The 24,905-nt window shown below is 37.0% G+C and overlaps 1 protein-coding gene across 8 annotated transcripts in view; it reads right to left on the bottom strand.

Moving 5' to 3' along the window:
- Positions 1-4,344: 4,344 nt before the first annotated feature.
- ZC3H13 (zinc finger CCCH-type containing 13) overlaps positions 4,345-24,905 on the bottom strand; it is an 80,060-nt gene continuing 59,499 nt past the window's right edge. For 4 of the 8 annotated variants that reach the window (XM_027873566.1, XM_027873569.1, XM_027873570.1 and 1 more), the window contains 5 exons: positions 15,714-16,214; positions 12,303-12,455; positions 8,334-8,534; positions 6,718-6,881; positions 4,345-5,199 (listed from right to left, as the gene is read on the bottom strand). In XM_027873566.1, coding sequence (XP_027729367.1) covers positions 5,026-5,199; positions 6,718-6,881; positions 8,334-8,534; positions 12,303-12,455; positions 15,714-16,214 — 1,193 coding nt within the window. In that variant the 3' untranslated portion in view covers positions 4,345-5,025. The remainder of the gene's footprint in view (positions 5,200-6,717; positions 6,882-8,333; positions 8,535-12,302; positions 12,456-15,713; positions 16,215-24,905) is intronic. The other 4 variants (XM_027873568.1, XM_027873573.1, XM_027873571.1 and 1 more) reach the window with 3 other exon arrangements.

Below are 24,905 nucleotides of genomic sequence, written 5' to 3'. Positions count from 1 at the left end.
TGGTGAGGATTCCTTTTGAATATGGATTGACATATATGGCCACTGAGATCCCTTCCAACTTTTAAATTCTGATTTAATTTCTCAGTGACCCAGGGAACTCTTCAAGGCCATTAAGTTACAAATGTTTCGTTGATATGCAAATGTGACCAGTTTCTAAATCAGAAGTTCCCCACTATGGGGTGAAATGATGACTATACCATTATCACTTCATGGGCCAGTTCTGCTCATTTTACTTTGTTACAAGGAAGGGACAGAAATGATATCAGGAAATGACTGATATAAAAACAAAAGGCATTAATAAAACATCACAAAAATATTTGCTGGATGAATCACTGACTCATAAAATATGTAGAATAACTCTCCCCATTTTTAAAAAGTTGATTTTTTTTCCCTAAAATCCAATTTACAGAACAACAAAGCTGGTTAGCACTACTGCTCTCCACCTTCCTAAAGTAGTTATTATTGTATGAAGAACAGAGACTAAGGAAGGTGTCTGAGCAATCCTGTAAGATGTAACATTTTCCTGGCATACAACAAGACTCCAAAATTTAAGTGTGAACCATCCAACGGAAACTTGAATATTCAGCATTTGGAGACTATGCTAAATACCAGATTACAGAAATGAAGGATGGTATCATTTATACACACACAAATACTCTAATGACTAGGTCAGGTAATGAACTAAGTGAAAGTCTATGGATTTTGAGTAGTCAATCAACTTTAAAAGTAAAATTAGCAGCTAAAATTCCAAGACCAGAGACATCTGATTTTTGCACAAAAACTGATAACCACTTATCATGGATAATTAAGATACTCATGTGAGTGGAAGACAAGTATGGGGAATAGGTAACTCAGAATCAGTCATGTTATAGTTGGATTTGACCTTAAAGGTAGTATCTAATCCAACCCCTTCATTTTAGAGGGGAAATGGACCCAAAGTAATTAAGTGACTTATCCAAGGTCACATAGCTCCTGATATCTTTCTAGTTCTGAAGTTAAATGAACCATACAGTATGATTTCCCTCCATATCTAAATAATTAAGAACTGCAATGCTTAAAGACAAGACAATTCAAAGGTACTTTGACTATCCAAGTAAACTGGCTGCATGTCCCTTGCATTAGCAAATTCATTTTCAAAAAGAACTCTATAATGTCCTTTTCTAAAGAATTCAAGGTTCCATAGGTATAAATAATATATAAAAGCTATCTTTGAAATAGTGGATCTAAGCCTCTGAGTGATACACAATTTCGAAAAAACAACAATAAGCACATGAAAAGTTAATACTAACATTTAACCTGAAAGGCAAAAAATAGCCTTTGCCTATCTGTACCAAAATCTTCATAGCACTATTTATGGTAGCAAAAAAACTGGAAACAAAGTGGTTGCCCATTAACCAGTAATGGCTGCAAAAACTGATATATGAAGACAATGCTGAAGTATGAACTGACATTCAGAGAAACTTTGGAAAGATTTGTATGAACTGATGCACAGCAATTAAAACCAAAAGAAGATATATAAGAAACAAAACATTAATTTTTCCTTCACAGCAGAAATGGAGAACTAGGACAGACTATATTGTCAAACATGGCATCTATATTAGATTTTTTTTTCTTGTTTTCCTTTTTCATATGGGAAGAGTTCAGTGCAGACTGGTGTAGGGACATGACTGATATAAAAACAAAGGGCATCAGCAAATTATAAAAGTAGCTCAAGGAAATAAGAAAATTAAAATCTATAGAATCAAGTACACTACTATTTTATTAGCCCTCTGACATCATATAGATGAGTTCCTCCTAATATTTTCAAAATGTGATAGAATACAAAAAAGTACAACAAAATAGGTAACAAAATAATGCATTCAGTCAATAAGCATTTAAGTGCCTAATATGTGCAAGGCACTCACAAAAGATGTTAAAGTTGTTGACTATGTGACAAAAAAGGTCGTCTTACTTGTTCTGTTTTATTCTTTTCCTTTACTTTTAATTCTCTTTCCTTTCAGTCTATTCTGAAATTGTATTCTATGATTCTCTGAATTGTATTCTAGTATTTCAGAAAATCACAAAATAGTTCTGACTCAGATTGTCTGTGAAAAAAGAAATGTAAATAAAAGCAGTACTGCATGGTAGAAATTATTCTATCACAAATCATGTGGTCCAGTTCTATCCCGTCTTCCCCATGAGGCCAAGAGTATCTCACTCCTGTCTCCCCCTTCCCCACACACACTTCTGAGTCCCAAACGACCTACATGCTGACATGTCTGTTGTCCTAGGTCAGGATGATGTCCACGGAGGCACAACACTCTCAGAAAAGGTGGCTTCACAACATATGAACTCTGCCCATCATAACGTGCCTATCTACCCTTACGGCACACTCTTCTTCACCCATCAGTGGTCTTCAGTGGGAACCCGCCCCTGGTGCACTGACTCTTTCCTTTCAGCCTCCTGGACTGATTTCCCTCCATCTTGTGACGTTTCCCATTATGCTCTTCAATTACATCCCACTTCCTTCTTTAGCTCCTAATTTACTTCTTTAAAAATCCCTTGATGATTCTTTTTTAAACCGCATAGCACTTCTCTTCTTTTTTCAGTCTAAATGTAATTTCATTCCTTATTCTTTCCTTGGTTTCTTATTTATTTTTGATTTTTATATTTATTTACCTTTCTTAGGATTGGTTTTTTTTGGGGTGCTTACAAGTTAAATTCTTGGCATTAGGCATTTGGGGGGATGTAGAAATGTTTAAAATGCCTTTTGTTGAATGTCCACCTTTTTCATTGACTAGGTTACGGATGTGTCATTCAAAGTTGCAGCTTGATCTCCCTAGTCTTTAGAATATTTCTTTTCCTTTTCAGAGTATTATATTCAATCAATCAATAAGCATTTACTAAGTGCTAATTATATACTTTGGGGATACACATAAAAGCAAAAACAAGCTTCTGCCCTTGAGGAGTTTACGTTCTAAAAGGAGAGAGAAGTATGAGTAGGTACACAGAAGATAACACACAGAGTAGATGGAAGGTATTAAAAGTTGGGTGGGACCAAGAAAGGGTTTGAATGAGAGATGGGCATCCAAAATTCCTGGGATGGGGAGGGTATGACTGGATGACAGCCTGTTAATCATAGACTAATGAGCCGAGATGGATTATCAACATCCCTAGGGGTTTGTCAGCACTGTCTTTAGGACTTTAGGTAGCTCAGGTGAGGGAACCAGTGGGGAGGAGGGAGAGGGTGTAGGGTGTAGGTGTAGAATGGAATAGCATTTCTCTCCTTTCCCTAAGTCAGGCAAGGTCAGGCCAGGAAACAATGGAGGGAGTATGATGAAATGGCTTTCTCTCACAGGCAAAGGGAGTGGGATGAAATGGCATTTCTCAGTCCCTTGCAAGCAAGAAGCCAGTTTAGAAAATCAGCACATTCAGTCCCCTACAAGCAGGAAGAAGCTAGTATTCAGCTAACAACTATCACTGACATAGGGCTTTAAGTATTGCAAATATTTGCAAAATATTTTATTTTATTCTTCTTCTTGTTTAGTTGTGTCTGACTCTGTGATCCCATTTAGTCAAGGTGTGAAATTTCAATACCTCAAAGGTGCTGCAGTTTCAATGTTTTCTCAAACTTATGATCATTCAATTAAGGTACTGGAGCTAAATGTTCCATTTGTGTAATTACATATGCTAAACCAATCACACTCTCTGTCCTATGTTGTTTTAAAGTTATATGAAGGGAAGACTAAGAGTTTTATGTCCTACCCCTAGTAAGGTTCATGCAAACCAACAGGGACAGAACTTGGGACTTCAGTTTTCAAAAACATTTGAGGAACAAATGACCAATTGAGAATTTCTATCAGGTCTCGTCATGAGGTAGCATACTTAAAAGACCACAGCTTTTGCTCTCTAGTTCTTCTCAATTCTTTAACTTCGTCCAAGTGAAAAAAAAAATTAAGTTAACTACATGGGCTCTATGAGTGGTTGAAAGTGTATTAGCAAACCTCTTCTTAAATTGCAAGCATGCAACAAGGCAGTTCTGCGTAAATGCTGTTCTGTGATATGGTGAAGGACAAACAGACTTTAATGTAATTGCATGCAATGATCTAAAACATTCAACTCAAATATGGAATTACTGGATGTGCTTTTAATGCTCCAGGAATACACAGTCTCTTTTAAATTCAGAATATTACTCAAAACTACTCTACCAATAAAGAAACAAATGAATTAATCAAAGTGTAAAGATGAAACGTTAACCCAAACTCTTAGACACAGAGAAAAGGGTGGGAGAACCAAGAGAGTCCAAATCAGAAGGAGAAAAGAAGAAGTGTGTTTATTAAAAATAAAGACTAAGGACACTGTTTCCAAGTTTTAAAAAGGTATATATATAATTTTAAAAATCCAAACACATATTATACATTTTATCAACGCACATTTATGTTTAAACAAAAAAGACTCAGGAAGTTAGGTTTATTATTTTTATAACTTGGGGAGGAGAGGTGCTGTAGTGAAATATTTTGGCTTTATTCTACAGACAGAGAGTTGGACACCTGCCTGTATACACTCACAATGCTAGAGAAGCACTACTTTGTGTAACACTATTATACACAGTTAAGTGAAAGCACTCGATTTGGTTTGACAGACACAATGTTTTCAAGTAAAGTCAACATTTCTGTAATGAATATCCCGTTAGTAGACATCAGTAGTTCCATTTCATGAAACAGATGTTTAGAGTGGAAAAAGAAGTACACATGCCCTCCTTCAGCTGACAAAAACTGCTGCAATAAACTACCAAACCTAAATGTCCTCACTTCATTACATTTGTGGATCAAGTACTGTGTAAAAATGAATGAATGAAAAATCTGAATACTCCCCAAAAAACCCAACTGGTACATTTCAAATAAAAGTTGCTGAGCATCATCCAATTAGAATAGTGGACAAGTCTTTTGTCTTGTTCTCTTAGGAGGCCTGCCAAATCGAACAACTTTTCAACAGAATATGCTCTTCACTAGGAAGATACTCTGAAGCACAAAATGAGCTTCTGTGTTATGAGACACATACTTCCGGCTGGATACTCGGTTGTGAAAGTTTACCACTCTCTTCTGTCTTTTCCTGCCCAGATCCATGGCAAGTTGTCTTGCGCTTAAACAACCGCAAACTTAACCGCAATAACTCATTGTCTACCACTGGAGTGTTCGTGTATGTCTGCTTCAAGGTGCCCTGAAAACAAAACGGGGGTACACAGTATTAACAGTGAGGGATGCAGGCTGCTAAACAAAGTGCTAAGAACAGTTCCTGAGCTCTCTCTCTTTGATTCTAGAGAATGTACTGCTTTGCTTATATGGCCTGACAAGCTACTACATAGAGAATTATTTTCACAAACCTTAATGATTGATACCTTAGAGCTCATCCAGCCCAGCTTCAAATCCCACCAATGCAGGAAATTCCTCCTCAATATCTTGGCCAAGTTGAAATGAAGTTTCTGTTTAAATACTTTGAGTGATAGAGAACTCACCACCTGACAAGGAAGCCCTTTCCATCGATGAATAGCTGTTGTAAAATTCTTGCAACCCCAACTGGACCTAGTTCTTCATACTGAGTCAAACAAGGTAAAATCCAACCTTTATTATATGAAATTCTTTGAGCACAGTATTGTGTGTTCTCCTCTCCAATCTAACTGCTTCTAGTCCCTTCAATTACTGCTCACATGTCATGGCTTCTCAACCTTTCACTGATCACTCCATGACACATTCATTCTATCTGTAGCCTGATCAATGCAGAACAAGCCTCTTCTTATTCACCTTGTTCTGGATTCAGTCCTCTGGCTACCACAACCACAGATCACACGGGCTTTGTTGGGCAGTTGTACCAAAGACTTGATCTACACTGGACTTTTTTTTTTTTTGTTAAAGTAAATTAAAAGCTCCAGGTCTTGCTGTATATTCATTGCTATTAAACCAGAATATCTTCAATCTAGTCTTAGGCAACTAATCTGGTATTACATGCAGGACCTTACATATATCCCTATTAAATCTTAACTTGTTAGTTTGGGACCATGAGTTTTGCAAATATTTTCAATTTAATTTCAGCCTACCTAGAATGTCTTTGAAATCTAATTCTGTTCTTTTATATATTAACTAACCCACTTTAGCTGTGTGAAATGCACAAATTTGATAACTATGTCTTCATTCAAGTCACTGATAAAAATGCTTGCACAATGTAGGCCCTCATGGCCAACCATTAGTGACTTTCCTCTACTAACTGATCTAACACTGACCATCACTCTTTGGGCAATCATGCAACCAATTACAAATAAATCATTCAGTCTACACCTCATTCAGTTGCACTGGTGAATTTCATTGACTCTGTAAGGAGCCCACCTAAAAAGCAGCAGCATCTATTTCCCATCAGTGGCAGTACATGTAAAAAGAATTTTGACACAACTAGTTGCCCTTATGTTCTTCCGTATATGTTATCACACAAGCATTTATTTTACAGGAAGGGACCATTATCACAGATAAGGAAGAAAAGCATCCACTACAATCCATAATTCATAATCATGGAAGGGAAGGTATATTTAACTTATTATGTTTAATACTCACCATACTGACCACACTAAATGGGTATTTAATACTTTTTAAAAATCCTCTACATATGCAACCACAATCCTACCTGAAACAACTAAATGAAAACATATCAGTCAATACACTTTAATGTAATCCAAGGAAATGACAGTACCTTTTCATTTTTCACTAGCTGTTTCCGAATTGCAGAATCTCGCCTAAAGCATAATGCTTTACAACATGGTCCAAGATTACTGAGAAGACCAGCTCTCTCTTCTTTACGTAGCAATGCTGCCATATTTAGGGCTCCCAATTCATGCTCAAAAAGATTTTCTGCATCTACCAATAAAAATAAAGCAGAATTAAAGAAAAAAGAAACTCTGCTAATTAACAAAGTTCCGCAAAGTTCAAAATATACCTAGTTAAAAGTATAGCTACAGTATAGAACAGTCTGTGTGGTATACCAAACTTGGAGTTGGCAAACTATAGAAAAATTTTTAAACTTCCTATTAGTTCACATTTTCATTCTCTTCCTTCGTTATATCTTCTAACTTCAAAGTACTATCAACTATCAAGTGAACCAAACTGAGTTTTACCTGCTTTTTATCTTTCACTCCCTTGCCTTGATAAAAGTAGATGCCAACCCTGCCATCCTTATCTGTTCTCCCAAGTCACACACCAAAAATAAGTGATGGGCAACAGAACATAATTTAGAACCTCGACAAATTGGGGGGAAAGGAGGAAAGAGGGGAGAATCCCTGAAAAATTTAAAACTGTTGAGTACTTTAAGGTTTGCAAAGCGCTTTACAATATCTCATTTTATACAGACAATAACCCTGAAGTAGCTACTATTATTATCTGCATTTCTCAGAGGCACACAGTGGTTAAGAGTCACACAGTGAGTAAGCGTCTGAGGTTGGATTTGAACTCTAGGTCTAACTCTACCCATTGTGCTACCCAGCTGACAACACTGAAATGGTCTAATGTACTAGCTACACTAAGAGAAGCCACTACACTAAATTTAGGCAGCTTTCTCATAAAAATTTATTTTATAAGCAGCATGCTATAGTTAAAAGAATACCAGACTAAGAACCAGAAAATTTTGGTCTTTGTCACAGTCAGGTCTGCCAGTACCACCTGTGTCCACTTGGGTAAATTACTTAATTTCTCTTAAAAGCCAAATCACCTCAATTTTCCTCACCTATAAAATGAGGGGGTTGGACTACATGACCTATAAGGTTCTTCCTATCTCTCAAATGACATAATCAATGACTTATTTTATTTTCAATTCGACTAAATGTGTGCACAATAGAGTACATTTAGTCTCATAGTGTGAAGAAGATAACTGAAATACCCTAGCAAACATGATTTTACTTAACTTAAAATTCTATAAAAATACAATGCTAAATAATGCTGAAGGCTCAAGCCCAAAGTAATTAATTGTCTTCAGGCTCCCTATCTTAAGTAGTTTAAAAAGTAGGGAAAAAACAGCTTTCTGAGATGTAGAAACTAAACCATATCTACCTATTACACTGCACCTACCTACCTACATTCTAGCCCTTTTTATGAGTTTCTGCTTCTCTCAATGGTACTGTGCAAAGTATTGAGCGGTTTTATATTTTAGCTTACTCATTTGTAAAGTTAAAGTAATACTGACCGTAAAGATCAGACAGCTGAAATAATAATTCCTCCAGTAAAAAATGCTACATCAGTGCAAAACAAGATTCTATTCTATTCAACAGACTTTAACAGACAAAGGAAGGAAGTACATGACCAAAATGAACCAATTACCTTTGGGCTTTTCTACAAGTCTCTGGCACGCTTCCTTCACTTTAGAAAACAGTTCAGAACCTGCCAACTTTCTAGAAACCCCAGCGCGCAGCATGGCCGCTCCGGGAGTGAATTTTGAGAGCGCGGCTCCAGGTTCCCGTGGTGCTTGGGGATGCTTTGGCAGAAGTCCAGACCAGTCTACATCTATCACGTCCAGAGGATCTGCAAAGGCGAGTAAGGATGTGGATGTTTCCCAAATAAGGAATGTCATCCTGGGGAAAGCTATTAAGGGAAGGGAGTATGCCTTCTTGCTATTCTATGTCATGTCTAGAATATTAGTTTAATTCAAATTTATGCTATAGTAGATGTTTTTTAATGCAATCAATGCATACTTTATGCTTGGTTATAGAAACATCACAAGAGGCATACTTGCCCATTAACATTTTACAAAACAATACATCATAATCAAAGCCTGCATAAGGATAGGACCAGCCTTCCTATGACGCTTCTCCATAAACTTCAATTCCAAAAACCCCACCACGATATGGAGGTGACCGCAGGTTTTTTAAAGTGTTTTTGATAATGAGATGCAAAGCTCTAGCATATCTTAGAATGTGGGCTCTGTAACAAAGCAGGCAGCTATTATGGGGTAGTCAGCCAAGTTGAGAGGCTCCACACCAGGTAAGCCGTCAAGGAGATGAACTACTCTGGCCATAACAATTCATGAAGACTATCAGCTAAGAGGGATTTTGATTTATATTGGCCACACTGATTAAACTGTTGTTCTTTTGAAGTACTGCAGTATATATAAAGTATTCTACTCTACCTAATATTGCATTAGTCATAGGATGTGCCTGTGTTGATGCTGGCTTTATAAAATGTGGACTGTAATTTTACTACTTAAAATATTCATAGGTCTGTAGTTGTTAAATTTTGCTTCAGTGAATGGCCTTAGCAAAAATCTGCTTTCAAAGTTAACAACCAGTAGGCTGAACACTTGGTGATGAATCCTTTGGTCATGGAAACCCATGAAACAAAAATAATTTTTATAATTTTGGTCCACAGTTCTATGCCCCTTTCTCCCTTTCTACTTCTGCAGTGACAATGGCAGAGTGGCAAAAAGGAAGGGCACAGGGTGCTAAGAAACACAGCTTTTAGACCATCTACATAATATTAACAGTTGTTACATCTATAAAATGTGAAATCCTTGTCCAATTTTTAGTAACTGAACATACTACTGGAAGAACTAAGTCACAGCTCACAATAAAGAGAACGAGAAAAAGGAATATACAGCCAAGTGGAAGGATGGCTTAGGTTCTCTTTGGAGAGGCAGAAGTGGTTTTATTGTGTGTCCAAATGAAAGAAAGAACGTTATTTCATGGAACATTTGGTCATCCCATCTTGCAGTGTTCATGATTAAATATTTGCAAAAAGACAACCATGATTGCAGCTTAGTCACCAACTGTGAAATCAATGAAAATTAGTTCTTTGATGATTTTTATTGACACTTTCTGAATTAAATTAATATATACTTTGAGTCTTGATGATTTCAACACAAAGATGGAAGAGAGGATATTAAAAAAGTGTTGGAAAATATAGTTTAAGCCTAAAAATTTAGAAAAGCCAAAGTACTGTAGATTATACAGAAGCCTCTACATCACAAACACTTTCTTTGAGAAATCTTGGAAGATTGAAAAATTCAACCAAGATTTTTAAAGCAAACTTTTCACCATCCATGAAAGTAGAAGCATCATATTTGGATGCTAATGTGCTTATAAAATAAGTAGAAAAAGTCATATGGAAAGGATGGTAAAATTAATTCCACTAAGCAAGTATTCACAACGGTCTGTGCTACAGGAAATAAAACTACAAAAACAATGAAAGACTGGTACCTGAAGACAGGGAAGATACCAAACGTGTCAGAAAAAAAATACAGAAATTCATTACTACCAAGAATGTCAACTGAGAGAACATCAACTACTACCTGTCAATAATACAGCTGCTCTCCCACTTACATAAACTTTTTTTATGAGAATAAGCTACATATGCATATTGAGGGCATCTTCTGAAGGGAGAATCAGGAAAAGGCAGGCATTTTGAAGTGCTACCATACAACAGACCACTTCTTCACTATCATGCACCCAAATGAAAGATATAGGAAATGCAACATATCTCACACTGTGATTCTTACTTGTTGATAATAAAAAAAAAACAAAAACAAAAAAAAAATTGGCTTTGGAAGAGCAATATGCCACCTTCATGGGCTTCAAGTGAAATAAACCCCATGGATGTATCAAAATTTCCAAGATAACTTGAAAGATGTAACAGAGATAACCTTGTTCAACAACTATCTATTATAAATATCAGGCAACAAAGAAAACAGGGAGATATTTACAAACACCAACAGTATTCCCCGTTGTCATGAAGGATATGTAGTAGAAAGAGTCTGTATTTATACATAATAGGGTCTTCCAGACATTAACTGATGGCAAGCTCCTGATATCACAGAGATCTATAACTACTCAAAAGAGTTGACTTAACTATATAGCAGGATAAATCAAATGGCTTAAGATTACCTATTGTCTAGACTATGATAATGCTGTTGAATTTACAACATACAGAACTTCAACATATATATTAGACTCTGAAAAGAGATAATGGCCTGGGCTCAAAATTAACAGGAAGAGGAGAGCAAGCCAGATTACAGTTCCTTTGGGAAACTGCAAAGGCCTTTTAATATAGTCTCTAAAAAAATGAAAATAAATATTATCCAGAGAACAATTATAAATAGGAATACAAAGGAGAAATAGAAGAAAAGATTTCATCTAAAAATATATATACGTAAAAAGAAGATGAGCTAATCATTGGGCAAGAATGAAGGATAAGGAATGGACAACCCACACGTTCCACTGATATCATCTCCATCATCACCAGAAAGACTTGAGGATTCAACCCAGCACTGTGGGTAGTTTGTGGCAAACTTATGGAAGGATAAGGACAAGAGCCACACAGGACGCAAGCATAAATGGATTACAATCCTCACTGTAGGAGGGAATAAACCACACAGAAGAGATCATAGATCCATCTGAGCATTTAAATATTGTTGATTATAATTACAATTGTCCCTTTTACAGTGAAAATCCAGGCTCATTTTTATTAAATGAGCCAAAAAAAAAAATTTTTTTAAACTAGGTAGCCTTTGTACTCAGTTGCTACTGCAACTGTTTACCCAAAACATAAATATACTGATGATGGGGATGTAAATTAGTCTAGCAGGTTTGGAAAGTAATTTGGAAGTATTGACCCCCAGCCCCAAAAATTACTAAACTGTATATAGTCTTTGACTAACTACTTACTACCTACTCGCTACTACCACTACTACTGCTACCACTCCCACTCCTACTCCTAATACTACTACTGCTACAGAGATCAAAGAAAAAGGAGAACCACTATGTATAAAAATATTTATAGCTGCTCTTTTTGTGGTGGTAAAGAAATGAACATTGAGGGGGTGTTCATCAGTTAAGGAATGGCTGAACAAATTATGGTAGATTAATATAATAGAATATTATTGTGCTATAATAAGAAAAGGGACGATTTCAGAGATAGCAGAGAAAAACTGTAGTATGAAATGATGCAAAATGAAATAAGCAGAACCATGAGAACAATGTATATAATAAGAAACACACTATAATGCCCCTCAACCCCAAAAAGAAAAAAAAAACAAGCAGAAAGAAAGCTAGAATGAATCAAACAAGCAGGACAGCTTTGAAAGTTAATATGCTGAATGTATCATATACTTTAAAAGGAAAAACAACCCCTACATAATGGAGCGTCACAATTTCAATGTACAATTCTCTCCCGCTCTACACCGTGTGTGTGTGTGTGTGTGTGTGTGTGTGTGTGTTGTGTAGGTACAGAAATGCTAATTTTATCTGGAATTTGTTAAGCTCAGGGGGGGAAAAATCTAATTTAAATTAAAAAAGATACCCGGCATCTTCTCATCATCTTGTTGATCTTCTCTCTTTTCAGCATCACCTGCCAGAATTTCATCAAGTTCATCATCACTGATTGGCTCATATCCTTCTCCAGCACCAGATCCTAATGACTGTGCGTCATCTAACTTGGCTTCATCATCTCCTGCTAAGAAGATAAATTAATTTCATTATAAAGATAACTATTTACTAATGAAGAGCCTGATATGAGATTCTACTGAAGCAACTAGGTAAGGTGAGTGCTATTCAAGTCATGAAATACCAACAGCATAAAACAATTCATTTTTTGCACTGCTCAATTATTTGATTGGTTCCAGAATCAAATGAAGGCAAAAATTTATTCTGTCCCAAACCCAACTATAATAGCAAGAGATAAAAATGTAGTAATGGTCCAAACACAGTTTACTTCCTTTTGGAAAAGAAAATACACTTTGACAAAAATAGAATACACAAAAACCAACTGTGGGCTGCAATCAAGTTTTATATAAGTGGAGCTCATATTCAGATCAACATATTGAAGCCCTTCAACACATCAGAATAGGCCATAAGACGAGAAGAAATGGCTTTTCTTTCATTTTCCAGCCACAATTCCAATTTGAATTATCAGCCAATTGACAAAAAATTGACTTGCTCTTGGTTTGAGCTCATGGATTGTGTCAGACTGAGTTAATAAAGATAAAAACTAAATCCAGATGTCTATTTACTCCAAAAGACAAAAACTTCTTTGTATTATTGCCATAATTCCTCCAACGAAAGTCTTAACACAATCTATGAAAATTCATCTCAGACATCTTGCATGTGGCTATCATGAGATGAAAAATTTTCATTTTCTTCATATTTATCATACCCCAGTTTTTTCAATACTGAATTTTTACAGCCTATTTTATTTATTTCATCAGAATTCTATGATGATTTACATACATTAAGAAAGTAAAGAAGATGTCTACATTTTCCTTAATTCTTTTACCTTTAAATCAGTAGTACAAATGGAGGCTCAAATTCTCGCCATACCCAATTTTAGCTATTCTTTACAGGGTGGGCCGAGTTTTGTCTTTTAGCAAACATACACATTCTTAGATATCAGTACAAACTTAAGTGTTACACTCCAAAAATCAAAGATAAAGGGTCTATAAATTTAATGTGAATTTAACACTGAAACTATCGAGTATAGCTAATATTTCTAATCACCTATAAAATTTACTGAGCTGCAATTCCCAAAGTCCAAATAGCTGAATCCTTCAGTAGATGTAAAATATACTAATTTACTATTGTAAAATCTCACTATTCCTGAAATTATGATAATCCAGATATGGTATGCCATGATATTTAAGTATCAAAAATTTTAACTATTTGTCTTTTGAGAATTATTAGTATATTATCAGATAAATTATAAAAAAGATACAGATTATCATAAATGCAGCATATGTAATTTAAGCCTATTATAATTATAACTTAATAATTATAAATTAATTATAATTTAATTAGTTTACCTCACTTTACTTGATATTTTGTATTTACATTTTAAGTTTATTTAATTAAAAGTAATTTTAAAAAAAAATTTTTAATTGTTTTTGGTAATTCTACCTTGTTATTAGCTTCTGGATGGCCACCACCATCCCATATTATTCTGAATTAGATTTTATATCAATTAAATCCTTTTGAAACAACTGGTCCGTGAAAAGTACTGAAATTTAAAATGTTTTAAATTTTCAGAAGACTATTTAAACTAAATTTTTTGTTCAGTGCTTTTTCAGTCATGTCCAACTCTTTGTGGCCCCATTTGGGGCAAAGATACCAAAGTGGTTTGCCACTTCCTTCCCCAGCTCATTTTACAGAATAGGAAACTGAGGGAAACAGGGTTAAATGACTTGCCCGGGGTGATACTGCTAATACATGCCTGAGGTCAGATTTGAACTTGGGTATTCCTGACTCCAGACCCAGCACTCTATCCACTGCACAACCTAGCTGCCCAAACTAATATTTTTACCTAAAGATTATTCTACACTGATTTATCCTTTGTCTCAACATACATAGTTCCATAAGGTGAAAATTAACTCTAATCACAAGTGCTATTAACAACACTGCTTAGACTACAAGGAATAGTAGGATATTTTCAGATTCTGCTTCCTATAATGCCTACCTAAAATATGGGAAAATTTTACTCTTGGCCTAGGGTTTTACAGCTAATGTAGTATTTAATAAAAAATTAATTCGTTAGGTACAAAAGCTTTAAAAAGCCCTGAACTCCCATTTAGGAGTAGCCAGACTAGCCACGTTCACGTCTTCCCATTCTTGACTCTCCACACTTTTCCAATTCTGTTCCTCCCTCTATAGTCCTTCAGCTCCCTTTTATACATGCAGTCTTCTACTATTAGAATGTAAGCTTCTTGAGGGCAATGATTATCTTTATTTTTGCTTACATTTGTATTCCCAGCACTTGGCACAGTACCTGATACTTAGTAAATGCTTAATAAATATTCTATGAATCTATCATTCGGTACGCACAAATCTGCCTAGTGTATCAACTCTCCTCTTTAAAGCTCTCAACCCACCACACCAAATAAACCAAATTAATAAGATAGTTGCAACAGGGGAAGAAAAAAAAAAAAAAAAGAAGAAGAAAGAAGGCCTGTTTTCAAATGGAAGACTAAGACAATTTAGAGTCTAAGCAAGAAATTTTAGACCATATGGAAGAACAAGAAAGCAAGGACTGAGATCACCACAAGTAACTCTACTACATTTTTCACTTATGATTAAAATATATTTTCTAGACTCTAAAATATGAATATAAAAGAATTCTTAAAACTTCTTAACAACAACAGGATTCACCACAATTAATTTTTTTTCAGCCAAAGACAAGGTTTAGTAGAACATCTGTCATATTGGGCAGACAATCTAAGTAGTGGCTAGATTATAAGAATCTAAGCATCTTAATGAAGACAAGATGAACCTTATATCCAGGAAAAAGTTAATAGGATGATAGGAGAGAAAAATTTTTGCATGCTCTATTAAGATTTACTCTAAGAAATCTTATGTCCGGGGCAGCTAGGTGGCGCAGTGGAAAGAGCACCGGCCCTGGAGTCAGGAGGACTTGAGTTCAAATCCAGCCTCAGACACATAATACTCACTAGCTGTGTGACTCTGGGCAAGTCACTTAATCCCATTGCCTAGCCAAAAAAAAAAAAAAAAAAAAACACAAAGAAAAAAGAAATCTATCTCCTCTATACTTTTTTGATCTGCCTTGAAAGGAAGTATATGGTAAAACAAAATTCATAGGGTTTTTCCCTTCACCAGATTTGTTTCCTCCACAAAAAAAAATTTTCAGCTTGAACAAGAGCTTTAAGAAGAGAGTATTTTGTTTTCAAAGGCAAAGAAAGAGTAATATGCAGACTATTGTAGAGCTTACCTTCTAAGCTCTCAGTTTTCTCAGCTTCATTTACATCATCAAATCCATGCAAAGTTCCCAGGTCTTTTTCTATTCTTTCTTTCTCCAAAGCTACAGAGTCTCTGCAAATTCCCTCAAAGTCTTTCTCATGCTCATCCAGTTTTGTTTCACTGCGTTTTGAAGACTCTATGTGTGAAGAAATATCAAGAGTTCTGTCTCTATCTCTTTCACCACAATCAGGAATTTGCCTCTCTCTCTCCCTGTCCAAGTCTCTCCTTTTATCTCGCTCTCTCTCTCGTTCCCGGAGTCGGTCTCTGTTTCTTGGCCAATCTTTATCATTATCTCGGTCCCATTCTCTCTGCCTTGTTTCTCTCCTTTCCCTTTCCCGTTCTCTATCATGTTCATGTCGATCTCGTTCCTGAAGCCTTTCTCGGCTATCAAAAGACCCAGATCTTGAATGAACCTGACGATCTGACTCAGGGGAACTTCTTCTAGAACTGTGACTTCTTGAATCTTGACGATCTAAAATAAATATTATAAATACAGATATTTGTGTTATGCATTAAACTTAATAACACAAAAGGCAACATAGGCTAAAAGGGCTTCATTTTTAAAATGCCCCTTTGTTGTAAGGAGAAGTAAAGAAAAATAAATTTATAGCTGTGTGACCCTGGGCAAGTCACTTAACTCCCATTGCCTCACCCAAAAAGAAAAAACAAAACCAAAAAAGAAAAATAAATTTAGCCTAATATATGATGTTCACACATGTTCTCTACTCATGTTTAACAAGTTAACAAAATACCACCATATTTGCACATTACTTAAGAACATGCCTTTGTTCCCGCTTAAGTTTCTTACGCCTTACTTAAGTCTAAGAAACGACTCTTCTCCAAACTCTTTCCCTTCAGAAAATTCCATCCACATGAGGCAATAAGAACATTTGGTTCTCTTTACTGAAGATTCTTAGATGACCATAAGAATCTTTTCTCTAAGATAAATAAGAGAAAGGAGCACTTGAAAATTACAAAGGCTAAAGACTCACTTTGAGAAAGAAATCAGACAAGGATGAATGAGGGAGACTCAAGAAGAATAAAGAAGTCAGACAAGGTGGGGAGAGGCTTTAGCAAAAGAACAACATGGTGATGATTTAAGAAAGAAGATGAAGATTAGAGGACCATCTCTACAGGAGGAAAATAAGGAGGTGGTAGTAGCAGTGGGTTCAAGATGAAATAGGTAGAAAAGGAAGAGTAAAGTCTGAGGAAGAGAAGAGTTTGAGGAAAAGGAAGGAGGAGGGTTCAGAGAAAAAAATGGAATTTGAAGATGAAGAAGATGGGGGGGAAGGGCCAGAGAAGGAGGAGTATGTAGAAGGAAAAGTAAGTTGACAAGATAAATTAAAAGAAGGTAAAAGGTTGGCAAACTGAAAAGGAAAAAGAAGTTGGGTGTGGCTGTTAAAACTACTAAAAATCTAAACTTCCAGCCCTCATCTCTCATCAACTGCCTGTGGGACATTTTTTTTTTTAATCTGGGTGTCATGCCGGCATTTCAAACTCAAGCACATCCGAAATGGAAATCATGAATTATCTTTGCCATGAAGTATTTGCCTCTTCTAAACCCCCTAGTTTTGTCAAGAGGACTACCATCCATCCTGACTGTTCACTTTCACCCTCCCAGAGCCAGTCACTGCCAAATCTTGTCAGTTCTACCTCATAACTCTCATTCATCCCCCTCCCTTCACCTGTTGTCACAACCACCCTGTTCAGACCCTCCTCACCTCTTGGTGGGATTATTACAAAACCTGCAATTAGGGTTCTCCATGTCTCAAATCTCGGTGTCCTCAACATTGCTGCTAACTTGTATTTCTAAAGGCACAATTCTGGCTATGTCATTCCCCTACTCAAAAAGGCTGCCTATTGTCTCAAGGACTAAATACAAACTTTTCCTTTTGACGTTTAAAGCCCTTCACAATCTGGTTCGAACTTACCTAGAGGTAGTTCACTCTCCTTACACACTACACATTTCAGGCAAAGTGGCCCGCCTACGTGCTGTTGTCCATAAATGCCATTTCATTTTCTGCCTCCATGACTTTGCCTATGCAGAGCTTACTGTCCTCCCTCACCTCCACTTCTTAGAATCCCTAGTTCTTTTTAATGCCCGGCTTAAATACAATCTTTTCCGATCCCTCCAGGAATCAATTAAATATAAACTATACACAAAGCATTATCTGTATATATGTTGTTTTTCCCTAATGGAATGTAAGCTTCTTGAGAACAAGGCATTTCATGTTCGTTCCATTAAATTGACAAGATGAAAACAGAGAAAGATCTCTAGAAAGTTCATGAAAGCAATTTTCTAGGGGGAGCTACTAGCCAAGAACTCCATCGTCAATGATCTCATTTTTATCAAGTATAGAGAGCAGGCAGAATAGTGTAATATACTGAACTGGCCATGTTGTCTGTACTTCTGAAACAAAGGACGGCTATTAACAGTCACAGTACAAGTTTGTCTCCTGGGGAAACAAAGCAGGTTTAGGAAACCTTCAAAGATAAAAGGGAGAATATTAAATGTGTCTTTAAAAAAATGGAAGGAGGACTTCAATGTGAACACAAAAAAAGAAACCTTAAGAGGCTGAGAGGAATCAAGACTTGTAGTAGGAAGTTCAAGGGTAGAGTATGATATAGAAAAAGGAAGGGAAGCAGCCCAACTGAACACTCAAACCAAAGAAACAAAGATGAAGGAGCTCAACTTGGTTATTTAAAAAAAAAACTATCCTAAGAATGAGGACCACAGGTGCTGCCAGGGAAGCGACTGTTCACTCAGAGCAAGAAGGGATGAGTAGCAAATGCTACCAACTCCCTGATGAAGGGGTCCCCTCTGTCTCCTCAGGCCTCTTTTCCTTATTTTGAACTGAAGCCACTCTCACATTTTCTTAAAGGAACATGTAGTTCTCCATGATCACCTTGAAGGTGGGGAGGCATTGCTAAAGGGATACTGAGGCAGCTTCCTTGTCACCCTGATAACTCTGAAGAGAAGTCTGCTCTCTTCATTAGGCATGTATCTAAAAAGTAACCTAGGAACCCTCAAGACTCGTCCAACTTGGTGACTACTACTGACTTCTGATGATTAATTTGGGTACAAATGATATTTCCAGAAAAAAAATGTAGAAAGCAGTGCTAAAGATTATGAAATTTTGAGCAAGAAACTAAAGGCTTTATTGGCACAGATGGTGAGGTTGTTTTTTTTTAATAAATCATTCTTGCTGATCAAAAGACAACGGCTTCAAGAAAGAAAGGCTGGTTAAGATGTGCCCCTTTGGGGGGGGGGGGAGCAGTACAGGATGGAAGGCGTCCCAGCAAGCCAGTGGCAAGTCCCACCTCAGCAAACCAGGGGGACTATATCTCTGGATCACAGAGTAAAACAAGTAATAGCTTCCTGGTAGGAGAATAGGAAGGTACATTTAACAAGGAAGCTGGTGAAGAACAAATTTGCAAATCAAATCAAAAGGGTTTCAAAATAAAAAGGAAGGAGGCAGGAAAAACTTTTTTCATAACTGCTAGATACAGCTACAACAGAGGAAAAAATTAGTCACCAAGCACTTAGTAAGTGCTTAGAAGTCAACTAATGTAGACAAACAGACCAGTTTAACTGGATCATAAAGTGAACTGAGGACAGTAAAGTGTAAGAAAACTGAACGAGTAGGAAGTAACCAGGTTATGAAGGGCTTCAAATGCTAAACAGAGAATTTTAGTAAGCAGGAGCCACTGAAATTTATTGAGTTGGGGGGGGGGGGGGATGATATAATCACATCTGAGCTTTAAGAAAATCGCTTTGGGACTTCCAGGAGCCAAGATGGTGGGGTAAGAAGTAAGTCACTCTCACTCTCCCTTATTAACCTCTGAAAGTGCAGAAAATATCACCCCAGGAAAAACCCTGGAACAGCAAAGCCAGCAGAAAGAGGGGATACAGTAGTCTTGTAGCCCAGGAAGCTTGGGTGATTAATGGGAAAGCTCCCTTGTGCTCTGGGGGAAGGGGAGCAGAACAGGATGAAAAATCAATCAGCAAGCCAGTGGCAAGTTCCACCTCAGCAAACCAGGGGGAAATCCTGAGCCCCAGGGTGGTGGAGCAGGCAAGCATCAACACCAGGACACCCCACCCCCCTCCCCACCCACAGGAGTGCCTCAGCATAGGCAGGGGAACCAGTAAACACCAACTGGGAAAATCACTACGTGCACCAGTGTTCTCCAACAGCCAAATCTCCTGGTGCTTCACCACAACTCCAGATTGGCAGACATCCTCCAGGGGCCAGACTCCCCATCCCAACCCTGAGAGCTCCAGTGCTACTGACCCCAGCTCAGCACCAGGTAAGCTGCCAGACCTGTACAGCCTCCAGCTAACAGCACCTGAGGCCCTGGCATGCAAAGCCAGTGACCAGGTCCTCGGCTCCCAGCACAAGAAGCTTGGATCAGTGCCCCCTGCGCCCCCCGGGGGAGAGCTCAATTTTAAAAGCCAGGAAATAGGCAAACATCATGAGCAGAAAGCAGAAACAGACAATGACCACAGATTCTTATTATGGGGACAGTGAAGATCAAGGTACAAATTCAGAAGAGAACTCATATCCAAAACCTCAAAGGGAAATATGAACTGGCCTCAAGCCCAAAAAGTCTTCTTGGAAGAGATCAAGAAGGATTTTTAAAAGTCAAATAAGAGAAGTAGAAGAAAAATTGGGAAAGGAAATGAGAGGTATGCAAGAGAGAGTCAATAGCTTGGAAAAGGAAAGACAAAAATTGACTACAGAAAACAAGTCCTTAAAAAATACAGTTGGTCAAATGGAAAAAGTACACTGAAGAAATCAACTCCTTAAAAAGTAGAATTGGACACATGGAAAAGGAGGCACAAAAATTCACTGAAGAGAAGAATTTCAAAAGTAAAATGGGCCAAATGGAAAAGGAGGTACAAAATCTAATAAAAGGAAACAATTCATTAAAAATTAGCATCGGGCAAATGGAAGATAATGACTCTATGAGATATTAAGAATCAGCCAAACAGAAACAAAAGAATAATAAAATACCTTATTTTGGTAAAACAACTGACCTGGAAAAGAGGTCCAGGTGAGACAATTTTAAAATTACTGATTTACCTGAAAACCATGATGAAAAAAAGGGCCTGGACAACATCCTTCAGGAAATCATCCAAAAACAAAAACAAAACAAAAAAAAATGCCCTGAGGTCCTAGAACCAGAAGGCAAAATAGTTATAGAAAGAATCCATCACATCACCTCCTGAAAGAGATCCCAAATTGAAACCACAAAGAAATATTGTAGCGAAATTCCAAAATTACCAGGTCAAAGAGAAAATACTGCAAGCAGTCAAAAAGAAACTATTTAAATATCATGGAACCACAGTCAGGATTACACAGGACCTTGCAGCTTCTACATCAAAAGATGGGAGGGCATGGAATATGATATTCCATAAGGCAAAGGAGCTTGGATTACAACCAAGAATCAACTACCCAGCAAAACTGAGCATAATCTTTCAAGGGAGGAGATGGACATTCAATGACTTCCAAACCTTCCTGATGAAAAGACCAGAACTCAACAGAAATACAAATACAAGACTCAAGAGAGGCATAAAAATGTAAACAGGAAAGAAAAAAACACGTTATTGTAAACAAACTGTTTACATCCCTAGAAGGGAAGATGACACCTGTAATTCTTGAGAACATCATTATTACAGAACACATACACAGAGGTTGTGGGTATAAGGTGACTGATGTGATGATAAAAAAAATCTAAGTGGTAAAAAAGGATTGTTCTGGGAGAAGAGTAAAGAAAGAGGCAGACAAGGGTAAATTACATCACATCAAAAAGCACAAAAACCTATTACAGTATAGAGAAAGAAGGGAGGGAGATGAGCTTTGTTTGAACCCTGCTCTCATCAGATTTGGCCCAAAGAAGGAATAACCTAATCAGGGATAGAAATCTAACTTACTTTATAGGAAGTAGGAGAGAAAAGGGGAAAGAAAAGGGAAGCAGTGGATAGAAGAGAAGGAAGTAGTAGTAAGGGTAAAGGGGAAGAAAAGGGAGGAGGCTGACAGGAAAGAGGACAGACTGAGGGAGGCAGTGGTCAAAAGCAAAACTCTACTGAGGAGGAAAATGGAGAAAAAGAGAAAAGCATAAGGGGGGGGCAATAGGATGGAGAGAAAGACAGATAGTAACCACAACTGTGAACGTGATGGGATGAACTCTCCCATAAAACGGAAGTGGATAACAGAGTGGATTAAGAACCATAATTCTGCAATGTTGTTTAAAAACCTGGAAAGACTTATACAAACTGATGCTGAGTGAAATGAGCGAACCAGGAGAACACTGTACACAGTTAACAGCCACATTATGTGATGACTGACTTTGACAGACTTAGCTCTTCTCTCCAATGCAAGGATCTTAGACAACTCCAAAAGACCCACGATGGAAAATGCTATCCACATCCAGAGAAAGGACTCTGGAGCCTGAATGCAGATGGAAGCATACTATTTGCTCTCCTTTTCTTTTGTTGTTTTGTTTCTTCTTTCTCACGGTTCCTCCCATTAATTCTAATTATTCTTTACATCACGACTAAAGTGAAAATATGTTTAATATGAACGTATAAGTACAGCCAATATCAGATTGCATGCTGTCCTGGGGAGGGGGGAGGAGAGAGAGAAGAAAATTTAAAACTCAAAATCTTATGGAAGTGAATGTTGAAAACTAAGAATAAATAAATTATTAAAAAAAAAGAAAAGAAAATCACTTTGGCAGCTAGCTGATAGATAGGAGTGGGAACGGCCTTGAGACAGAGAGACTACAAGGCTAGAGCAATGGTGCAAGCAAGAGGTGCTAGAGGGCCTATATGGGGACAGTAGCAGTATAAGTAATGAGGATATACAAGAAACTGTGAAGGTAAAAACAAAATTTGACAACAGCTTGGCAACGTAGGTTGATTGTGAGGATTTGAGGAGAAATACCTAGATATTCACAGGAATCCAAGCAAGCTGTCAATAATGACATTCTGGATCTGATTCTAATTTCCATTACCCAATCATTTTTCCTCCGCTATGATAAGCCGATCACCTGAAATCTTATCACCATGCAGACCAACTCAGCTACTGATATCCAGGAGCTTCTCCCTCACTTGCCTCTCCCCTCTCACAGGAGAAAGAGCAAGTAAAACTTGTAACTCCTCCCCCAAAGCCTTCCTTTATAGGGGGCTCAGAATTTTCCAGGTAATTATCTTTCCATTAGCACCTCTAGTTGGTCGTGACTCCGAGGAATATTATGCCTCTGCGCTGTGTACCCCCTGGTGACTTCTCCCTTTTCCAGCTTCCTTCTGTGAAATGTCTTTCCTTGAAGGCAGGGGCTAGCTTTCTTTTTCTTATTTGTATCTCCAGCTCTTAGCACAGTGTCTAGCATATAGTAGATGCTTGATAAATGTTTAATGAATTAAACCAAATTGATTCTCATTAAGAATAAAATGGTTGCTAGTAAAAAAAAAAAAAAATAAGGACCTTAGGGGGAAGTAACCATCTTACAATTCATGAGAGTGGTAGAGAGAAAGGCCAACCATAGTCTGATATAAATCCTAGATTTCAGGAGATCAGAAATCAAAGGAACAGGATAGAGTCCTGCAGGCTAAGATTAAGTAAGGGAAGTTAGTCAGGAGCGGTGGGAAACTTTCAAGAACAAAATTCTGAAGACATAAAGAGAAATGTGGGGGAAAAAAGAGAAAGCTATCCAAAAAGATTGATGTGGATACACAAGGAGAGCAACCAATACGGATTCTGTGTACAGAAGATGTAAAAGCATGTAACAGAATGAATACAAAAGTTTTGCATGATTTTATAAATATAGTATCAGGAGTGGTAAAGCTGAAAATGAGCTTATACTCATAAAGAACAGTAAGGAAAACAGCAATGGTAATAAAATTTACATTGAGGAAAAGAGGAGTTAAAAATAAGGATAGGGCTTCAGCTAAGGGTGGACAGGACAATAATAATGAATGAATACAAGATAAAGATGCTCAAGTTTTATTTGTGTCTTCTCTGCTAAGGATAGATTTTTACAACAGAAAAGAAAAAATAGCAAATAAGTGGATACTCAAGATAAATACAAGTTATTAAGAATTTAACTAGATGTCCTTAACAAGTACAAGTCGCCAAGTCAAGATGAATTATATCTTTCATCCTTAGGTAGCAAAAGAACTATCAGTGTAAAAACTAGTCAAGCATTTTTGGTGATTTTATTTTTAAAGATCATGATATGTGGAAAAGGTACCACGTGGATTTGAGAAAAGGCAAATGTCTTAATTTTCACAAATAACAAGAAAAAGAAATCTGTAAACGCTAAGTCAATAAGTCTGTCTCTCATTTCTGGTAAATTCTAAAATGTACTAATAAAATGGTTGGTCACCAAACATCGATGAAAAATAAAAAAAAACAAAACTATGATCCCAGGGAGCCAGTATGGCTTCATCATCAATAGACTATGCCAGACTAAGTTCAGTTCCTCTTGCAACAGGGTTACTACATTAATAGGTAAGGGAAACACTTCTGCTGTAGTTTACTTAGATTTCAACAGAGCACTTAACAACTTCATGCCAGTCTTGTGGAAAAGATGGAAAGGTAAAGGCTAGACGATACTTCCGTTAAGATTTTGAGTTTTAAATTTTCTTCTCCCTCTCCTCCCCCTCCTCCCCCCTCCCCAGGACAGCATGCAATCTGATATTGGCTGTACTTATACATTCATATTAAACGTATTTTCACTTTAGTCGTGATGTAAAGAATAATTAGAATTAATGGGAGGAACCATGAGAAAGAAGAAACAAAACAAAACAACAAAAGAAAAGGAGAGCAAATAGTGTGCTTCCATCTGCATTCAGGCTCCAGATTTCTTTCTCTGGATGCGGATAGCATTTTCCATCGTGGGTCTTTTGGAGTTGTCTAAGATCCTTGCATTACTGAGAAGAACTAAGTCTGTCAAAGTCAGTCATCACATAATGCCCTTTCAAGTTAAAAATACTACAGTTAGGTGTATTTAACATTGGTTTAATAGTCAGACTAAAAAAATACTAATTTATTATTTGATGACAACTTGGAAAGAGGTCTCTAGCAGAATGTCCCAGGGATCTGTGCTTGGTTCTGTGCTGTTTAATATCTTTATCAATGACTCAAAGTCAAAGAGGCCA

The sequence above is a fragment of the Vombatus ursinus genome, unplaced genomic scaffold (genome assembly GCF_900497805.2).
Source record: "Vombatus ursinus unplaced genomic scaffold, bare-nosed wombat genome assembly UNPS02014802.1, whole genome shotgun sequence".
NCBI classification, from domain to species: Eukaryota; Metazoa; Chordata; class Mammalia; order Diprotodontia; family Vombatidae; genus Vombatus; species Vombatus ursinus.
Note: the sequence above shows the minus strand (reverse complement) of the source record. Positions and strands in the feature narration are given on the sequence as shown.